Source organism: Pristiophorus japonicus, chromosome 14 (assembly GCF_044704955.1).
Source record: "Pristiophorus japonicus isolate sPriJap1 chromosome 14, sPriJap1.hap1, whole genome shotgun sequence".
In the NCBI taxonomy this organism is placed as follows: Eukaryota; Metazoa; Chordata; class Chondrichthyes; family Pristiophoridae; genus Pristiophorus; species Pristiophorus japonicus.
Genome location: NC_091990.1, coordinates 116,225,578 through 116,244,859, shown reverse-complemented (window position 1 = coordinate 116,244,859; position 19,282 = coordinate 116,225,578). Strand labels below are relative to the sequence as shown.

Genomic DNA, 19,282 nt, shown 5'->3' with positions numbered 1-19,282 from the left:
TATGAGGGAGAAGGGGATCGCGGGTTATGCTGATAGAGTTAGATGAGGAAAGACGGGAGGAGCATAAATGCCGGCATGGACTAGTTGGGCGAAATGGCCTGTTTCTGTGCGTATATCCTATGTAATCCTATGAATGTACAAAGACACTGAACTTTCCTCAGACGAATATAATGACCTGATAAAATAGTTTCCTGAAAGTAAATAATTTGTACAATGAAGTATAATAATGAGAAAGATCTTAACAAATTCTCTTAACATCTAAACTGAGGTCTTTCTTCTGACGGAATCCTCAGTGCAGTTGACTCATAGGAGCCGATTTGATGTAACTGCACTCCTGATGGAGTTAACTGAGAATGTCTGTCAGGCAATGGCGGGTGTGCTTCCCACAACTTCCCACCCATTAAAATTAATTTCCAGATATATGCTCTTAATAGGTGAGACTCTCTGCCGGAATGTGCACATTCATACCATTGGCCCAATACTGCACAGTCATCCTTTATTGTGCAGCTGTATTCAGTACCATTGATACAGTGGTTTCTGTATTGCTATGGATTATGGGGAAAGTATGCCACCATAGATGCTGTATCCACCAGTAACCTGATGTCAGCCTGAAACAAATAACAGTTAATCACAGTTTAGGTCATTATCCTGCCAAACTGAAGCGTGAAAAAGTGATGTTTACTGACTCTGCAACATGCACTGTGTGTTTTATTCACTGTGAACTGTGCAATGTGAGTTTCAGCTGTCTGTATATTAGACTCACAATGTATAACATGTGACTTGTTAAATAATTGGAGCTATGACCGCTGTTCAAAGCGTTGTCTCCTGTCCAACGTCCCACCCGCGATCCGATTTAGATTGGGTAAAAGATAGCAATCCTTAGTTGCCCTGATTAAAACGAATTCTACTTTAAGCACCAGGAGAGGAGGAATCAGAAGCATTCACCCAGGTTGCTCGTTTACACCTCCTAGTGGTTCATTTTAGAACCACATTGGCAAAGCTCCAAGAGCAGGTCAGTCTTTTGGCCAAGAAGTAGTTTACACTTGGAATACGTTAGGACAAAAAGGGGTGGGGGGGGGGGGGGGGATGAAATCCCATTATTGGTTCAATGTAAGTTAAGAACTGTCGAAATAGGAAATTCTAGATAGATCATAGAAGGAGGCCATTCGGCCCATCATGTCCGTGCCAGCCGACAAAGAGCTATCAAGCCTAATCCCACTTTCCAGCAATTGGTCCGTAGCCTTGTAGGTTATGGCATTTCAAGTGCTCATCCAAGTACTTTTTAAATGTGGTGAGGGTTTCTGCCTCTACCACTCATTCAGGCAGTGAGTTCCAGACCCCCACCACCCTCTGGGTGAAGAAATTTCCCCTCATATCTCTAAATCTCCTCCCAATTATTTTAAATCTATGCCCCCTGATTGTTGACCCCTCAGCTAAGAGAAATAGGTCCTTCCTATCCACTCTACCGTGGCCCCTCATAACTTTATACACCTCAATCAGGTCTCCCCTCAGCCTCCTCTGTTCCAGAGAAAACAATCTTTCCATATAGCTACAATTCTCCAGTCCAGGCAACATCCTCGTAAATCTCCTCTGTACTCTCCCTAGTGCAATCACATCTTTGTGGTGACCAGAACTGCATGCAGTATTCTAGCTGTGGCCTAACTTGTGTTTTATACAGTTCAAGCATAACCTCCCTGTTCTTATATTCTATGCCTCGGCTAATAAAGGCAAGTATCCTGTATGCCTTCTTAACCACCTTATCTACCTGTCCTGCTACCTTCAGGGATCTATGGACATGCACTCCAAGGCCCCTCTGTTCCTCTACATTTTTCGGTGTCCTACGATTTATTATGTATTCTCTTGCCTTGTTAGCCCTTCTCAAATGCATTACCTCACACTTCTCTGGATTGAATTCCATTTGCCACTGTTCTGCCCACCTGACCAGTTCATTGATAACTTCCTGCAGTCTACAGCTTTCTTTTTCATTATCAACCACATGGCCAATTTTTGTATCTTCTGCACAAACATCTTAACCATACTCCTTACATTCAAGTCTAAATCATTGTTATATACCACAAAAAGGACAGGACCTAATACTGAGCCCTGCAGATGCCAGGAACCACTTCTTCAGTCAAAAAATGATCAACATTTGGATGGCCTTCTGGGTGGGGTCGAGATGAAAACCGTAGAGCTATCCAAGAGACAGATGATGTGATTGGGGGTAGGAGAGAATGTAATTCTGTTAATTCTGAATAGATGGGCTGAATGACCTCCCTCATTTGTATCTCTCTTGTGATCTTGGACTATAATGGTAAAGAATCATACAATGTTCTAATTTATAAGAATATCAAGAAGTTTTTTCATTAATACAAAAGAGTGTTCAGACAGGAATCACTGATCATTCACTTGATTGACATGGTCTCTCTTTTTCGGGTGGGTACTTCTATTATTCTGGCACTCCCAATGGGAAGCAGCGCTCGCAGGGAGTTAATCTTGGGGAAATGAAGGGCGCGCAGCTTCCGATAATTTTAGGGGACAGAAAGCCACAGGCTGCGCACCCAATAATTCCTGAACTGGCACAGAATTGCCCTTGTTTAAAGAAAGAAAGACTTGCATTTATATAGCACCTTTCACAACCACCGGACGCCACAAAACACTTTTGAAATGTAGTCACTGTTGTAATGTGGACAGCCAATACCCACAAACAACAATGTGTTAATGGCGCAGATAATCTGTTTTTGTTATGTTGATTGAGGAATAAATATTGGCCCAGGACACCAGGGATAACTCTCCTGCTTTTCTTCGAAATAGTGCCATGGGTTCTTTTATATCCACCTGAGAGAGCAGACGGAGCCTCAGTTTAAGGTCTCATCTGAAAGACAGCATCTCTGACAGTGTCAGGCTGGATTTTTTTGTGCTCAAGTTCCTTGAGTGGGACGTGAACCTACAACCTTCAGACTCAGAGGTAAATGTGCTATCCACTGAACCACAGCTGACACTTTAAAAGCTGGGGGGTTCTATGGCTATGACACCAGCCCCAATATAATTATTCAAAGGACTCAAAACTTCGATAAGGTGAATGCCTGAAGAGAAGCATTGTTGCCTGTGAATTTTGCAACGAGATTTGACCGTATAACAACAGTTATCCGTTTACAAAGGCCGCTTAACTCAAGTGCAACTGGAGTTCAGACAGAACAGAATGGTATTGGTTACCTGTCAGTATGCGGTGACATGTACCACTTAATAACTGGTTACCTGCCAGTTTTAAAAAGAGAAGCATGGTGCAGGTAAACGAATAGGAAGAAATGTTTCTCATGGGTACAGCTGAAGGTTACATGAAATAGAGACGTGTCTGACACAGACTGCTCAAGTAACTTGAAAAACCAGTTGGTACAAACTTCAAACTTTACGTGCCACCTATGGGAAGTTTTAACTGAAATCAATCTGGGCAAACTTTATTGAAGGAAAAACGGACGATCTTGCACTGTACATTGAATTTCCCAGTCCATTCAAATTACCCACTTGGGAGCAAGCTGTTCACTTGGTTGAATTCGGAGCACTCTTATGTTTGAGTCAAAAGTTTGTGGGTTCAAGCACCCCGCCCTCCCCAGCTCAAGCACATATATCTTGGCTGGCCCATCATTGCAACACTGAAGGAGTGTTGCATTGTTGCTTGGCTGAGATATGAATCAAGGGCCCTGCCTGCCTGTTCAGGTGGATATAAAAGGTGCAACTTTCAAAGAGCTCTCCTGGAGTCATGATCATCGTTCATCGCTCAAACAGCAGCACCAAAACAAATGCTGTTTGTGGAACTTTGTTGGGCACGAATTGGTTGCTGTGTTTGCCCACAAAACAACCGTGACTGGACCTCAAACTAAAGTTAGAAAAACAGAAAATGCTGGAAATACTCAGCAGGACAGGCAGCATCTGTGGAGAGAGAAACTGAGTTAACTTTCCAGGTCGATGACCCTTCGTCAGAACTGGAAAAAGTTAGATATGAGGCAGACTTTAAGTAAGTGTAGGGGCAGGGAAAGGGGAGAGGGGAGGAAAGAACACAAGGGAAGGCCTGTGATAGGGTGGAAGGCAGAAGAGATTAAATGACAAAAGGGATGATGGTGTGAGGCAAAAGGAGATGGTAATCAAGTTAAGAAACAAAAGATGAGTCTAGATAGGGTGTAAATATAGATGGTAGAATCATCAACAACTGCGTGGGAAAGAGAAAAAACACAGAAAAAAAGAAAACAAATAGGGGCAGAGGTTATGGTTTGAAATTGTTGAACTTGATGTTGTGAATGTTGGCAAAATAAAGGTAATTGGCTCTGACATAGAAAGGTGCTATATAAATGCAATTTTGTTTTTTTCATGTAAGATATTTATTGCTTACTGTGTCATTGTGAACTAAATATGCATAAGCGCGATACTCCAGCGATGACTGTTGACAAGATTAGGAGACAAGCGCCTAAGAGACAAGTGTTCGTAGGACATGCCTCTCTCTGTCGTTTTAATGGAAATTTGTTTAACTGTATTAGCGACGCTGCTAAAATAACAGAGTAATTTCATAAGCGTGTCATTCAGTGTTTGTTCGCTAATATCCCACATATAGGCCATCAAACCGATTGATCTTCCAGTCGTCATGGTGATTGCTGTTTGTTTGGAAAAAGCGTTTAGTTTTCCAGTGATATTTCTAATTCAAAATATCTATTCAGGAGTTTTTTTTATATATATGTGTTTTGCAAGTACATTCATTCAGCTCACAGATCTTAAACGATGAGGGAGTGCAGTGTCAAGGCAGCTACTGAGGAGAAAATACTTTCAGATTGCATATTGTTAGTTAATTATAAATACAATTCATCTGTACTTTGTCCTCTACAACTGCCATTAACGCTGCAGTGGAGATTTACAAGGATGTTGCCAGGACTGGAGAATTTTAGCTATGAGGAAAAATTGGATAGGCTGAGGTTGTTTTCTTTTGAACTGAGGAAGCTGAGGGGAGATTTAATTGAGGTTTATAAAATTTTGAGGGGCCTAGATAGAGTGGATAGGAAGGACCTGTTTCCCTTAGTAGAGGAGTCAATAACCAAGGGGATTTAAAGTAATTGGTAAAAGGATTAGAGGAGAGATGAGGAAAAAAATAAATCACTCAAAGGGTGGTGGGGGTCTGGAACTCACTGCCTGAAAGGGTGGTAGAGGCAGAACCCTTCAACATACTTAAAAATTACTTGGATATGCTATTGAAGAGCCATGACCTACAGGGCTACGGACCTAGTGCTGGAAGTTAGGATCAGGCTGATACGGACACAATGGGCCGAATGGCCTCCTTCCGAGTCGTAATTTTCTATGATTCTGTGATTCAGTGCCTAGTTATTTATACTATCCTTTAAGATGAAAGGTAGTTAAATCTGCACGAGTGAGAAAAAAACTTCTCAAACATTCAATTCATGCTGCGATGATCTGACATGACAAATACTGATTGACAGAAAATGTGTGAGCTGTGTCTAATAGAATGCGTGTTTGCTGTAGGTGTATGTGTCAAAAAAATGATGGATTCAAATCAGCTTAATTGCTGTCTAACTTGGTAATACTAGACACCAGATAGGATTTCAGGTAACAAGTTAACACATCTACCTTTAGGCATCCGAGAACCTGTGTATCCTGTCATTTTCAGTATTTCAGAACGTGCAGAAATCCATCAGTTTAATGAACCTGAACTTCTCAGTAATATCACAAATGTTCTCCAGAATGTTTGCTAATTTCCAAGCGGCATGCCTGCCAAAGCAGGAGATTTAAATATACAGTGAAATCCTGTTCTGTGTAATGGGTTGGGATGGGCAGAAAAAAAAAAGTTGCATCAAACTGAACTTGGATCCAAGAGGAATGATCATATTGTACAAGGATTAAAATTGGGTAATGGTCAGAGTTTGCAAATATGAGGCCATTCTCAGACTTGTACTCCACAAGGTTTGCTGAGTTGACTTAATGGTCCAGAAATCACGGCGTCCCCGGGTCCGTACGGAGTTTCTACGGACCCAGGAAGGCATCGGAAAAGTCGGTTTTCGGCGCGCAATGCACATGCGCTGAAAAACGGCTTTTCCGATTTGTCAAGTTTCTGGCTATTTGCCCACCTCTTGCCCTGCGAATGTCCTTAAAACTCTTGCGCCTGGTGAAAGCAGACACATAGCCTACTTTTACCAGCGTAAGACATAGCAAAACATTTAAAAACATAGCAAAAACATATTAAAATAAAATTTAACAATACATATTATGTTAAAAACCCTGCCCACTCAGGTAATTTTATTTTAAACCATAATTAAACCTTTTTTTTAAAAATCGGCAAATTTTTTTTTCAAAAACATTTCTATCAACTTTAATTTCTATAGTATATTTATGTGTATTGTTTTTTTAATGTTTTATGTTGTGTTTGGTTGTTTGGGGGTGTTTCTCATTCATAGTAATAGGAGTTTTGGACTTACGAAACTCCTATTACTATGAATGAGAATATACTATACCCGACTGGCTGCCCAGAGCCATGTGACTCCAGCTCCAGGCCTGCGCATGTTCTGACATTCACGTGCTGCGATGCGCAGTCAGGAGAGGCCTCTTGTCCGGGATCTCGCATGGCCGCAGCAGCATCTTTTTTCTATAGTCCATTCGAACGCCTTCGGGAAAAAAAAAATGGGATTTCTGCAATATATTCCGAAATTGCATTTCTAACTGGTCAATATTTAACTCTTTACTTACTGTATTGAACATATTCAAATGTTAGACAAGTAAGGCCCTGATATTTATGGGGAGGTGAGGAGGGAGTGGGTGGGGGGGGCGGGCAGGGAGGAGGCACAGTTTAGCGGTTGGGAAACGGGGAAGAACTGGTTTCTCGCAGGACCTGCCGAATATAACGGTGGTACCTGATTACCATTTATGGAATCCGTTTCCTGGCGGCAGACAGCCAGACAGCTAGATTGAGAGGCCAGCTGGCTGTAAGGCAGGTATGCCTGTGACACCAGGCTGCAGCCGGGGAGCGTAGAGGAGGGAGGAAGAGATCAGGGGATGGGGGAACATCGATTGGGGGTGGGGGTCCAAGAGAGCGGGGGTCTAGGGGGAACATCAATGGGGGAGGGGGTCTCTAGAGATCAGGGGACTGGGGGAACATTGATGGAGGGAAGGTCGAAAGATGGGGAGTCTGGGGGTCCGGAGAGATCAGGGAGGACATCAATGGGGGGGGGAGAAGTTCGCGGGAGACCCGTGGAGGAGATTGCTGGGGGGCCTAGAGGACATGGAGGTGGGTGGGGAGCAGATCTTGGGCCATGGAGGACATCATAGAATCATAGAAGATTGCCACGAGGAAGGAGGCCATTCGGCCCATCGTGCCCGTGTCGGTCGAAAAAGAGCTACCCAACCTAATCCCACCTTTCAGCATTAGGTCCATAGCCCGGTAGGTTATGGTTCTTTAAGTGCACTTCCAAGTACTTTTAAAATGTGATGAGGGTTTCTGCCTGTACCACCCTCTACTACATTGAGAGGGTGCCAGGTGGCGTGATGGGGTGGAGTCCGATCGCTGGGGACGTGAATAAGGGAGCATGTTGGGCGGGGGAAAGCAATCCTGTTCCTTGTGCCCCACAAGCAATGCTAGAAAGGCACTGGCCTGTTCCACGCAGCAATCCTCGCCTCCCTTCAGCTGCCAGGTTCCCAGAGGCTAGCCAACGTTACAGTTGGAACAGGGAAAAAAACATCTTAGGCAAGCAGCCTCATTAAAATAACGAAATGAGCTGGTTGGTTTTCCGCACCTGCCCACCCCTCTCGCCCCCCCCACCCCCACCCGCCCTACTGAGCCAAACCCACCCATTTTGGGATGTTAAAATTACCCCCTAAGTATCAGTTTGAATCATAGGGTAGCACTCTCACCTCCAAGTTTAAAAGAGGTGGGTTTAAGCCCCACTACAGATTTGAGCATGCAATCTAGACTTCAGTGTAGTATTGAGGGAGTACTGCATTGTCATTGAATGAGATGTTAAACCGAGGCCCTACTTGCTTGTAGAAACACGGGTCTGGTGCAGCGCAAAGCCGCACACACCTAATCTGGCCGGCGGCAGGACCACGAAAAATTGGCCTGCCGGCCTCATTAGGATAATATACTCAAACTGTGGGCTTCAGTCACGGTCCCAGAGGCAGCTCGCCAGTCATGGGAAAGCGCGAAATAGACCGGCACGGTCTGAGGTTATTGTGGAAAAGGGACCGGGGGGGCGGGGGGGAGGTGAGATAATCAAGAGGGGGTGGGGATGGGGCTACTCCTGCTGCTTTAGAAGGAAAGACTACGATTTATATAACACCTTTCATGACCACCGGACGTCTCAAAGCGCTTTACAGCCAATGAAGTAATTTTGGAGTGTAGTCACTGTTGTAATGTGGGAAACGCAGCAGCTACTTTGCACACAGCAAGCTCCCACAAACAGCAATGTGATAATGACCAGATAATCTGTTTTTTTGTTATATTGATTGAGAGATAAATATTGGCTCTGGACACAGGGGATAACTCCCCTGCTCTTCTTCGAAATAGTGCCATAGGATCTTTTACGTCCACTTGAAAGAGTAGATTCGGTTTAATGTCTCTTCCAAAAGACAACACTTCCAACAGTGCAGTGCTCCCTCTGAGTGTCAGCCTAGATTTTCTTTGCACTCAAGTTCCTGTGGAGTGGAACTTGAACCCACAACCGTCTGGCTCAGAGACAGATACCCGCTGACCCACAGCTGACTACAAAGTAAACTAATGGTTGTGAAGTGTTATGGGGCATTCTGAGGATCTGCTGTATAAATGCTCATGTTTTTTTTTGTTGTGCGCTATCAAACAAAGTTTGTGTTATGCCCCGCCATAAAGAATCCATTTTATTAGTGGAGTGGAGGCGTATGGCCATCAGCAGCTTCATTTGACTGTGTTTCTCCTGCATTTCCATGCTACTGATGCTCGAGCAACACCAATGGTCACATACGAAGTGAGAGACTTGATGGGCCATGTCCACCATTTCCTCTGATTGCCGAGTCTGAGAAAAGGAACAAATCATGTTTGGAAGCTCTGGCCTGTCCAGGACAGGAGTTTGATCATTTGTTAAGTCAGCAGAGATATAGGACAAAGGATTAAAATACTGCTAAATGGAGCAGCACCATGGATAATGTTGCTATTTAGCAGTGGCACAGCAGGAAAAAAATGTGACCCACATTTTAAAATGTGTAATTTTACTGAGAGAATATTACATAACATTACATAGCATATATGGCACAGAAACAGGCCAACCGGCCCAACCAGTCCATGCTGCCGTTTATGCTCCACTTGAGCCTCCTCCCTTCTTTCTTCATCTGACTCTAGCAGCATACCCTTCTCCCTCATATGCTTATCTAGCCTTCCCTTAAATGCATCTATGCTATTCGCTTCAACCGCTCCCTGTGGTAGCGAGTTCTACATTCTCACCACTCTTTGGGTAAAGAATTTTCTTTTGAATTCTCTATTGGATTTCTTAGCGATTATCTTATATTGATGGCCTCTTCCCCATGTTGAAACATTCTCTCTGTATGCACTCTATCAAAACCTTTCTATTAGATCACCTCTCAGCCGTTTTCAAGAGGAAAGAGACCCAGCCTATTCATCCTTTCCTGATACGTTTGCCTCGCATTTCTGCTATCATCCTTGTAAATCTTCTCTGCAACCTCTCCAGTGCCTCTATAACCTTTTTATAATATGGCAACCAAAACTGTATACAGTATCTAAGTGTGATCTAACCAAAGTTAGATACAGGTTTAGCATAACTTCCCTACTTTTCAATTCTGTACCTCTAGAAATAGACCCTAGTGCTTTTTTTGCCTTTTTTCGGGCCTTGTTAACTTGCGTCACAAATATTTAACGATTTGTGTATTTGTACTCCGAGATCCCCTTGTTCCCCTACCCCACCGAGATTCTCACCCTCCAAGTAATAAGTGACCTCCCTATTCTTCCTCCCAAAATATAGCACTAATGCTGAATAATGTATTTGTGACGTCCAATAAAAAAAAATAATTTTTAAAACTTATTTTCTACTGGCATATATAATTTTTAAATGTTATTATACAGTCATAATTATTTTCATGTCAATACCCTATTACTTGGAGCTGACTCAGATGGTGATTCACACCAACAAGTGTTCATCCCAAATTCATGTCTTATGCATTTGAGTTTTATTTTTGTTCGGTGACCTAGGGTGTGGCAGAACTTTGTCCCATACCCAGGTGTGTGGGGTGGCTTGACCCATCCACCTCCATGGCACGAACCTGGTATTGCAGTACTTCCAGGAACGGTGCAGTGGCTCTAGGCCTTTTGGCTAAGAGCATTGGCGCAGAGTGATCCTTGGCATGTGCAAGGTGACCTCTGGCGTTTGTGATTTGACAAAGAATTGGAACGATTGGCTACGAATTAAAAAAAAAAAAAAAATACCCAGCTTATGGGCCCAAGTTTCCGATATCCGCTAGAACGGCACACCTCCGAGAGGACCGCCTATTTTGTGGAATGAAAAGCACGCCAAAAGCTTACCTCGTGATTCTCCGAGTGAAGCAGGCCTGTTCAGCAGTCAGCGCGACGCAGCACAACAGTGGGGGGCGGAGCTACAGCCCTGGGCCAAGAAGAGTGCCGGCAGCTGCGCGGGCGTGGAATAGCAGTAGCTCGTGGCCCCCAGATTCTGTGTGCGCGTGCTGCTGGCTATGTAGGAGGGGCCCGAAGTACGCAGCCACTAGCCCTGGCTGAATGGGCTCCTGGAGCGGGCAGAGTGCCGATTTCCAGCCTGCAGCACGCAGCCCCTAGCCCTGGCCGGGCTCCCGGTGCTCCCGAACGGGTAGGTGAGGTAGGAACTTTTTATTTTTTATTTATTGATTTATTGATTTATTTATCATTTATTATTGATGATGGTTCTTTATTTTTAAAAGTGAAGTGTTTAATGCTTTGGAAAATCCCCTAACTTCCCTGTAACTTCCCTTCCCCTCCTATATCTCTGGCTTACCTGCGCCTAATTCTAACGTGTACGCAAGGTTTATCTGAGCATACAAAAGTCGACACTTACTCTGTTCTAAGTTAGTGTGGAGTAACTTTTCGCTGCCTAAACTTGCAAAACAGGCGTAAGTGGCTGGTAACGCCCCCTTTTGAAAAAAATTCTGAACTAAAATGAAACTAAACTAACTCATTAGAACTGGAGCAAACTAAATGCCAAGAATTGCGATTTCTAAGATACTCCAATCTAAACTAGTTGTTCCAAAAAAAAGGAGCAACTCCACCCGAAACTTGGGCCTTAAATGTGGACCAGTTAACACCATACAAACCATCCGGCGGCGGTACTAGTTTGACGACTATTAGTTCATATAGCAGCAAAAAGCTGCACCCCACAAATATAGATGTAACTAATGTAACAAGAACCACCCAACAGGCATAAGGGCTCAGTCAACTCTTGATAATAAGATCTGATAACCAGACATTATGGTGGTGAAATTGGCATTTGGCGACAGCACAACATAGCCAATAGTGAATCGGCAGCCCGTTTATACTTCACTCGATTTGTCACTGTTGTCATGTAGAGAAACAGGGCGCCAATTTGCATATAGCAATGTCACACGAACAGCAGTGAAATGAAATGACCAGATAATCTGTTCTGGTGATGTTGGTTGAGGGATAATTGTTGGTCAGGAAACTGGGAAGAACTCCCCTGCTTTTCTTTGAAATAGTGCCACGGGAACATTTACATTCAGCTGAGAGAGCAGACAGGGCCTCGTTTTAACATCTCATGTAAAAGACGACATCTCTGACAGTGTAGCGCTGACTCCATCAATACTGCACTGGGAGTGTCTGCCTAGATTATGTGCTCAAGTCTCTGGTATGGGTCTTGAATCCATGACCTTCTGACCTATAGTGAGGGTGCTACCACTGAGTCAAGGCTAATACCTAAACATGAATATCGATGCACTAACTTTTATTGCCTATCCATGATATCATTTTTTTTAAAGTTAAAGTGGATTAAATGTTAAGGTCAGAGGAAGTCTGATGTTTGGGTCCACAAGCCATAACAACAACAACAACTTATGTTTATATAGCACCTTTAATGTAATAAAACGTCCCAAGGCGCTTCACAGGAGTGTTATCAAAAGATTATCCAAAACGCCAAAAACAACACCAGGTTTCTCTGCTCCACCACTAACTGCTCCCATGTATAATGCTCTCTCTGTTACACACCCCACCCTCAGTATAAGGCTCCCAGTTATAACACTCTCTCTGTTACACACCCCACCGTCAGTATAAAGCTCCCAGTTATAACACTGTCTCTCTCACCTGCCTTAGTAAGTTACTCTCACTCACCTTGCGGGAAGGGCTACATGGAAGCAAAATATCAGAAGAATCGTTTTCATCATGCTTTTGTCGTACTTGCAGGCAGCCAATCATAATGTTGTATTTGCTATTATCCTGGACAAGCCTGAAAGGGGAAATGTGGAAGGTGAAAATTCAGCAAAGGAGGAGAGTCCAAGGCAGCTGAGAGAAAATGCTGTATCAATACTTTCAGTCTTCAGTATTAAACATATTCCTGATTACTGCTGATCAAAACAATTCGATATGCTAGACATTGTTTGCTCTTTTCTCATCACTTTTCCCACCAGTTTTCTTTCCTTCTCCCTAAGGACATAGAGCCTTGCTGAGGTTCGGTTCTGTGTGCCCTGCACACCTTATAGTACCTTGATTCAAGGCGTATACATGAATAATAAGCAGTGTGTGTGGGCAGGCTATTTCATCTGAGCCTTGATTCTATAAGGCTCATAGAATCATTGAATAGTACAGCACAGAAGGAGGCCATTCAGCACATCAAATCTGTGCCAACTCTTTCGGAGAGCAATCCAGTAACTTCCACTCTCCCACTCTTTCTCTGTATCCCTGCAATTTTTTTTCCTTCAAGTATTTATCCAATTCCCTTTTGCAGGCTATTGTTGAATCTGTATCCTATCAGGTAGCGCATGACAAATTCTAAGAAAGAAAGAAAGAAAGACTCAGATTTCTGTAGTGCCTTTCATGACTACCAGACATCTCAAAGTGCTTTACAGCCAATTATGTACTTTTGGAGTGTTGTCTCTGTTATAATGTAGGAAACGCAGCAGCCTATTTGCACACAAGCAAGCTCCCACAAACAGCAATGTGATCATGACCAGATAATCTGTTTTTGTAATGTTGATTGAGGGATGAATGTTGGCCAGGACCATTCGTTGCATAAAGTTTTCAATCATGTCACCTCTGGTTCTTTTGCCAATCACTTTAAATCTGTGCCCTCTCATTATCGACCCTTCAGCCATTGGAAATAGTTTCTCTTTATTTACTGTATCTAAATCCTTCATGATTTTAAACACCGCTATCCAATCTCTTCTTAGTCTTCTCTGCTCCAAAACTATAATATTAAATTATTCCTTCCTCAAACAGTCATACATGCCCAACCAACAGGCGGCGCTAGAGAGTGAACTGCAGGAAGCTTGGGTGATTTAAACCTTCCTAACCCAGGGCTGCTGTGGTCAGTTGTAGTGCTTGCCCCACCGAGATTAGTTAATTGCAAACAGACTGGGGGATTAAACCTGAGATCTTCACTAACTCATGTCACAGTTAGTGATACAATCTCAGCACTGCAGCACATGGGTGAAAATAAACCTTATTAATCGGATGATCAATATTGGGTAAGTTTTATGTGTCTCTGGTCCCAGTAGGAAAAGAAAAGAAAGAAAAACTTGCATTTATACAGCGCCTTTCACAACCACTGGATGTCCCAAAGCGCTTTACAGTCAATGAAGTACATTTTTGAAGTGTAGTCACTGTTGTAATGTAGGAAACGCAGCAGTCAATTTGCACATAGCAAGCTCCCATAAACAGCAATGTGATAATGACCAAATATTCTGTTTTTTAGCAATAAATATTGGCCAGAACACTGAGGATAACACCCCTGCTCATTTTTGAAATAGTTCCATGCGATCCTTTACATCCACCTGAGAGAGCAGACAAGGCCTTGGTTTAATATCTCATCTGAAAGACGGCACCTCCGACAGTGCAGTGCTCCCTCAGTACTGCACTGGGATGTCAGCCTAGGTTTTTGTGCTCAAGTTTTTTGGAGTGAGACTCAGAGGCAAGAATGCTACCCACTGTTCCACAACTGATATTTCTAGTATATCTTATTTGACTATCTTGTCCAGTGCTGCTCTGGTCCCAGTGGGGTGTATAGTGTTATGTAACCTATCTATGACCTGCGTTCCTATCCAGTACTGCTCTGGTCCTGGTGGGGATTTATAATGTCAAGTACCTATTTACAATCTGTGCTTCTGACCAGTATGGCAGCATGCTGGAAACCTCGTTTTGCAAAAGTAACCCTTACGGTTTATTACATTACACCGAACTGACCTAAGAAATGAGGCCCCAGAGTAGGGTTCTGCTTTTGGGGCACACAAGGTCATTGCTGTTTGCATGGAATAATGTGGCTTTAATTCATTATCTCACAGTTATTGGACACCAACCTTAATAAGTGAGGAAGCTGATTGTATAAAAGATCATTAAGGAGGTTTTGACACCTTTACTTTTACTGATTTGAGTGATCTTTATCCACTATGAGCTCAATTTAGCTTGTTATACGAATGAATGCAGGTTTAGGAGATTTCAAATGAGATTAAAGTACATTAATTAAGCTTTTATATATCTCATTAATGTATGGAGGCAAAATGTCTCTGTTCTCAGGCAAAGTAAAGACTCAATAAAAGTAATATTGTAGATCCATTACTGAATGATCTACTGATTAGTCAGGGAGGCATGCTAAGGTGAATTTTAATTATGACTAAATTGTGATATTACTCTTTCATACCCTGAACATCTGTTCCCTTCAGGAACAATGATTTATGCCCACTATCAGCATGGCCAGCTTGCTATAGCTTATGTCATGCTTAGTGGGAAGTGATAGAGATTTTAAAGGTATGCGCACCAAAGTGGAGTAAGGCCAATATGTGTTAAAGTGATAAGGCGGACGGGGCACTTGACTAGATGGAGCCAAATGTTAACTTCAGCTTTTCTTACAGACCATCTGTTACTGACCAAGAGGGTGAGTTGGACAATGAAAGGGGTAGTGCTTCCTATTGACAAGAAACGTGGCAAGACAAAGCCCATTCTCTCCAAGCGTCTGAAGAAGCTCACTGAAAACAGCTCTGTCAGAATCCTGGTTTTTAGGAATGGTGTGGGGCAGGATGGGTATGAGATCATCACATCACTGGAGGAAAAACAGCAGGTAACGATAAGTCATCTGTACTTCTTGGTAACCATCTTCTTTCTGCTTTCCTCTGGAGTGCCAGTTTCCATCCAGAGGTGTGGCTTGAAAGTTCTGGTGACTAAGAAAATTAACAGCAATTATTTTTTAACAGCGTAGTTTATTTGATTGAAAAGAAAACTATGATTTTTCTAAATTAGAAATAAAAAAAAACATAAAAGCAGCTATGGTTTGCCACATTACACACGACTGATAATTATTTTAACATGTCCATTTTTAAATTGAATGAGAAGGAGATTGAAGTGTTAGAGAGCAAAGATAATTTTGATGTATATAATTGTTGGAAAAAATAACTTTTTGTGTGAGTAACTGAGATGGTAATGTTGAACTCTGCCGATTATTTTTTGACAGGATGTCCCTTGCAAATGACAGTTTTGTAAAAAATACCTTGTAATTGCAATTTGGATTAATATTCGAATGGTTTTCACAGCCACTATCATTACTTCCCTTGCATCTTTATTCTTATTGTATAAAATATAAATGTCTGCATCTTATTAGGCATTAAACATTAAATATCATCATTATTGACTAAATGTGGGAACAGATCAAAGCTAGATTTTTGACTTCCTTTGATATTAACAAGGTGATGAATTAACATGCGTGTTTCTGATTAAAATGTTCTAATATATGATAATGACACAGGTAAATGAACTGAAATCTAACAGAATATACATAACCCCCAGCAGAAAAGGTATCACCACCTCACATTAATCATGTGATATGTTTGGATTTTTAAGAAAAAATTGCACTTAGAATCTTAGAATCACCAACATCATTATAAATAGAACACAGCTGTAATAAAGTACATGAGGAAAAGATTCAGAAATAAGCTAAGCAGTTTTATAAAGCTTTTTCAATCCAATGCAGAGAAAGCGAAATCTGCAATAAATTTATCAGAATGTCCAAATTCATAGGCAGATTTGAGGAAAAACTCATGGGCCAATTTACAGGACTCGAGGGACGGGGAAAAGATTAATAGGCGAGATTCAGAAACACTCACGGATGCAAGCAAGGTGACAGGAGAAGGTACAGCAATTCAGAAATAAACTGTGTGAGAATTATTAAATAGGTTAACATAAATAGGTTTTGTGTGCAATATATTTCCTTTTTAAAAAAAAAACGTAAAATTTGTACTCAAAATGTGCACTCTGCATTTCATTGTCTGTCCCTCACAACTCTATTGAATGCAAGTTATAGTTGGCTGATGAATTTTGATTGCAATGTTCAGCTCAGTTTAGCTGCTTGATTTCAACAAGAAAATTAAAGCGAATCTCTGGCCAGGAAAGCTTCGAGACGTCTCATCTTTCTCACTACTCATCCTGTGTTTCCCAGTCATTTTTCAGATTTAACACTGCTTGTACCTTAGGGGCAGTTTCAATCCCAAACATTGAGGAGTGTGTTAGATGCAAGGACACTAAAATGAATGCAAAAGATGTATAACATTTTAGGTTCAAAGCTGTGGAGGTGTCAAACTGGACTCTGAAGTTGATAGCGTGCTTTTGCCATTGGCCCATTAGACTCGGTGCTAATCTTAGACAGACAGTTAGATATTGTTTTGCTATTTGTTTAGGATCTTTTGCATGTAGATGTCTCTTTCCACAGCAACTGGCTTTAAAAGAGCCACAGACCATTACAACAACAACAACGCGCATTTATATAGCGCCTTTAACGTAGTAAAACATCCCAAGGCGCTTCACAGGAGCGTTATCAAACAAAATATGCCACATAGGGGCAGATATTAGGGCAGATGACCAAAAGCTTGGGCAAATAGGTAGGTTTTACAGGGCGTCTTAAAGGGGGAAAGAGAGGTAGAGAGGTGGAGAGGTTTAGGGAAGGAATTACAAAGCTTAGGGCCTCGACAGCTGAAGGCATGGCCGCCAAAGGTGGGCGATTAAAATTAGGAATGCGCAAGAGGCCAGAATTGGAGGAGTGCAGAAATCTCGGAGGATTGTAGTGCTGGGAGAGGTTACAGAGGTGGGAGGGTGAGACCATGGAGGGATTTGAAAACAAGGAATTTTAAAACCGAGGCATTGCTTAACCAGGAGCCAATGTAGGTCAGTGAGCATAGAGGTGATGGGTGAACGGGACTTGACATAAGTTAGGACACAGGCAGCAAGGTTTTGGATGACCTCATGTTTACGGAGGGTGGAAAATGGGAGGTTGGAAGGGGAGCATTGGAATAGTCAACTCTAGATGTAACAAAGGCATGGATGAGAGTTTCAGCAGAGGATGAGCTGAAGCAAGGCTCCACACCTGTTATTTAGAATAACTTTCTAGATGATAAATGGTTTTTAAAAACTTTTTTTTTTGCATAATACGAAGAAAGATCTTTACATAGTGGCCATTGGCCTTGGTGATACTGTGAACTGGGTAAGGTGTAAATCCTTTGGTGTATTTGTATAAAATTATTTTGCTGTTTATGATAACTGAGCTAAATAAAGCCTATGTTAATATAGCAAACAAAAGAATTTCAGTTGAACACACCAAACAGTTGTACACCAATATTTGTACAATCTAATTGAAAGGACATTCTCTTAATGTTGTTTCTTCTATGCCAGCTATGGCTCAGAAGGTTGCACTCTCCCCTCTGAGTCAGAAGGATGTGGGTTCAATTCCTGCTCCAAGGATTTGGTCACAAAAATCTGAGTATTGCACTGTCAGAGTTGCCATCTTTCGGATGAGATGTTAAATCGAGTCTCTGTCTGCTCTCTCAGGTGGCACTATTTTGAATAAAAGCAGGGAGCTATCCCTTGTAAGCTGGTCAATATTTATCCCTCGCTAAAAACAGATTGGGTCAAATATTGCGGTCGGAGGCTTCCCGCGGGCAGAGGAACGTAGACTGGAGCTACAAGACCTCCATTCGCAGCCCTGCATAGGGCCCTGCGTACGCATATCCTGAAATCACGTGGGCTTGGACTACCAATCACAATGTAATATTCTCATTCATAGTAATGGGAGCTCCGAGCTCCCATTACTATGAATAAGAATACCTCTAAAATCAAATAAAACACAAACATAAATAACAAAAACACTTCACTTTTAAAAAATTAATAGAAATAGATTTAAATTAAATGATTTAGAGATTAAAACATTTTTTTTAATGGTGTTAAAAATAAATTTACCTTCAAAGACAGGGCTTTTAATATAAAAATAAATAATAACATTTATTTTTTTCTATCTATTAAAATTCTTACGCTGGTAAAAACATGTCTGCTGGTACCAGGTGTAAGAGCTTGAAGGACATTTGCTGGGCAAGAGTTGGGCAAATAGCCCAAATCGCCGCCCGCGAAGGCTCTTCTCCCGGGGATGCGTTGGATCTATCAAAAGATATTTTAGGCGCATGTGCATCGTGCACCTAAAACCAGCACTTATGGGGCCTCTACAGGTGCGTGCTCACATCGCACTCGCCTGTAGACAGCGTGATTTTTGGCCCATTATCTGGTCATTATAAGATTGCTGTTTGTGGGAGCTTGCTATGTGCAAATTGGTTGCCGCATTTTATATATCACAACAGTGACTATACTTCAAAAAAATAGTTCTTCATTGGCTGTAAAGCGCTGTGGGACGTCCGGTGGTTGTGAAAGTTGCTATATAAATGCTAAACTTTTTTTTTTAATATTTGATTTTTTTAAATTTCCATTTGCAGTTTCTAGATCAATGCACTGTAAAGATCAAATTAACATCCCCAGCAAAATTCCTGTATGACTGGCAGGGTGATCGAATTCGGGACCTCAGAACAGGTATGTCCTTATACTGTAAAACACCTGCTTCATTGTACCAGGAAAGTTGCTAAATCTTGAACTATGCTCACAGACATCCCAAGAGAGCCCTGTTTGAGATACCCTTGGGTTGAATAATTATACTTAATATGGATAGTATTGGGGTAATTGTGGGGAGCTCCACTGTCAGTGCGGAGCACTGCTAGTGGTGAATGTGGGTTGGAGAATGAG

The 19,282-nt window shown here is 42.1% G+C and overlaps 1 protein-coding gene across 7 annotated transcripts in view; it reads left to right on the top strand.

Annotated features, from left to right (window-relative positions):
- LOC139280046 (doublecortin domain-containing protein 1-like) overlaps positions 1-19,282 on the top strand; it is a 761,217-nt gene that overhangs the window by 99,478 nt on the left and 642,457 nt on the right. For all 7 annotated transcript variants that reach the window (XM_070899504.1, XM_070899503.1, XM_070899506.1 and 4 more), the window contains 2 exons: positions 15,088-15,293; positions 18,979-19,072. In XM_070899504.1, coding sequence (XP_070755605.1) covers positions 15,088-15,293; positions 18,979-19,072 — 300 coding nt within the window. The remainder of the gene's footprint in view (positions 1-15,087; positions 15,294-18,978; positions 19,073-19,282) is intronic.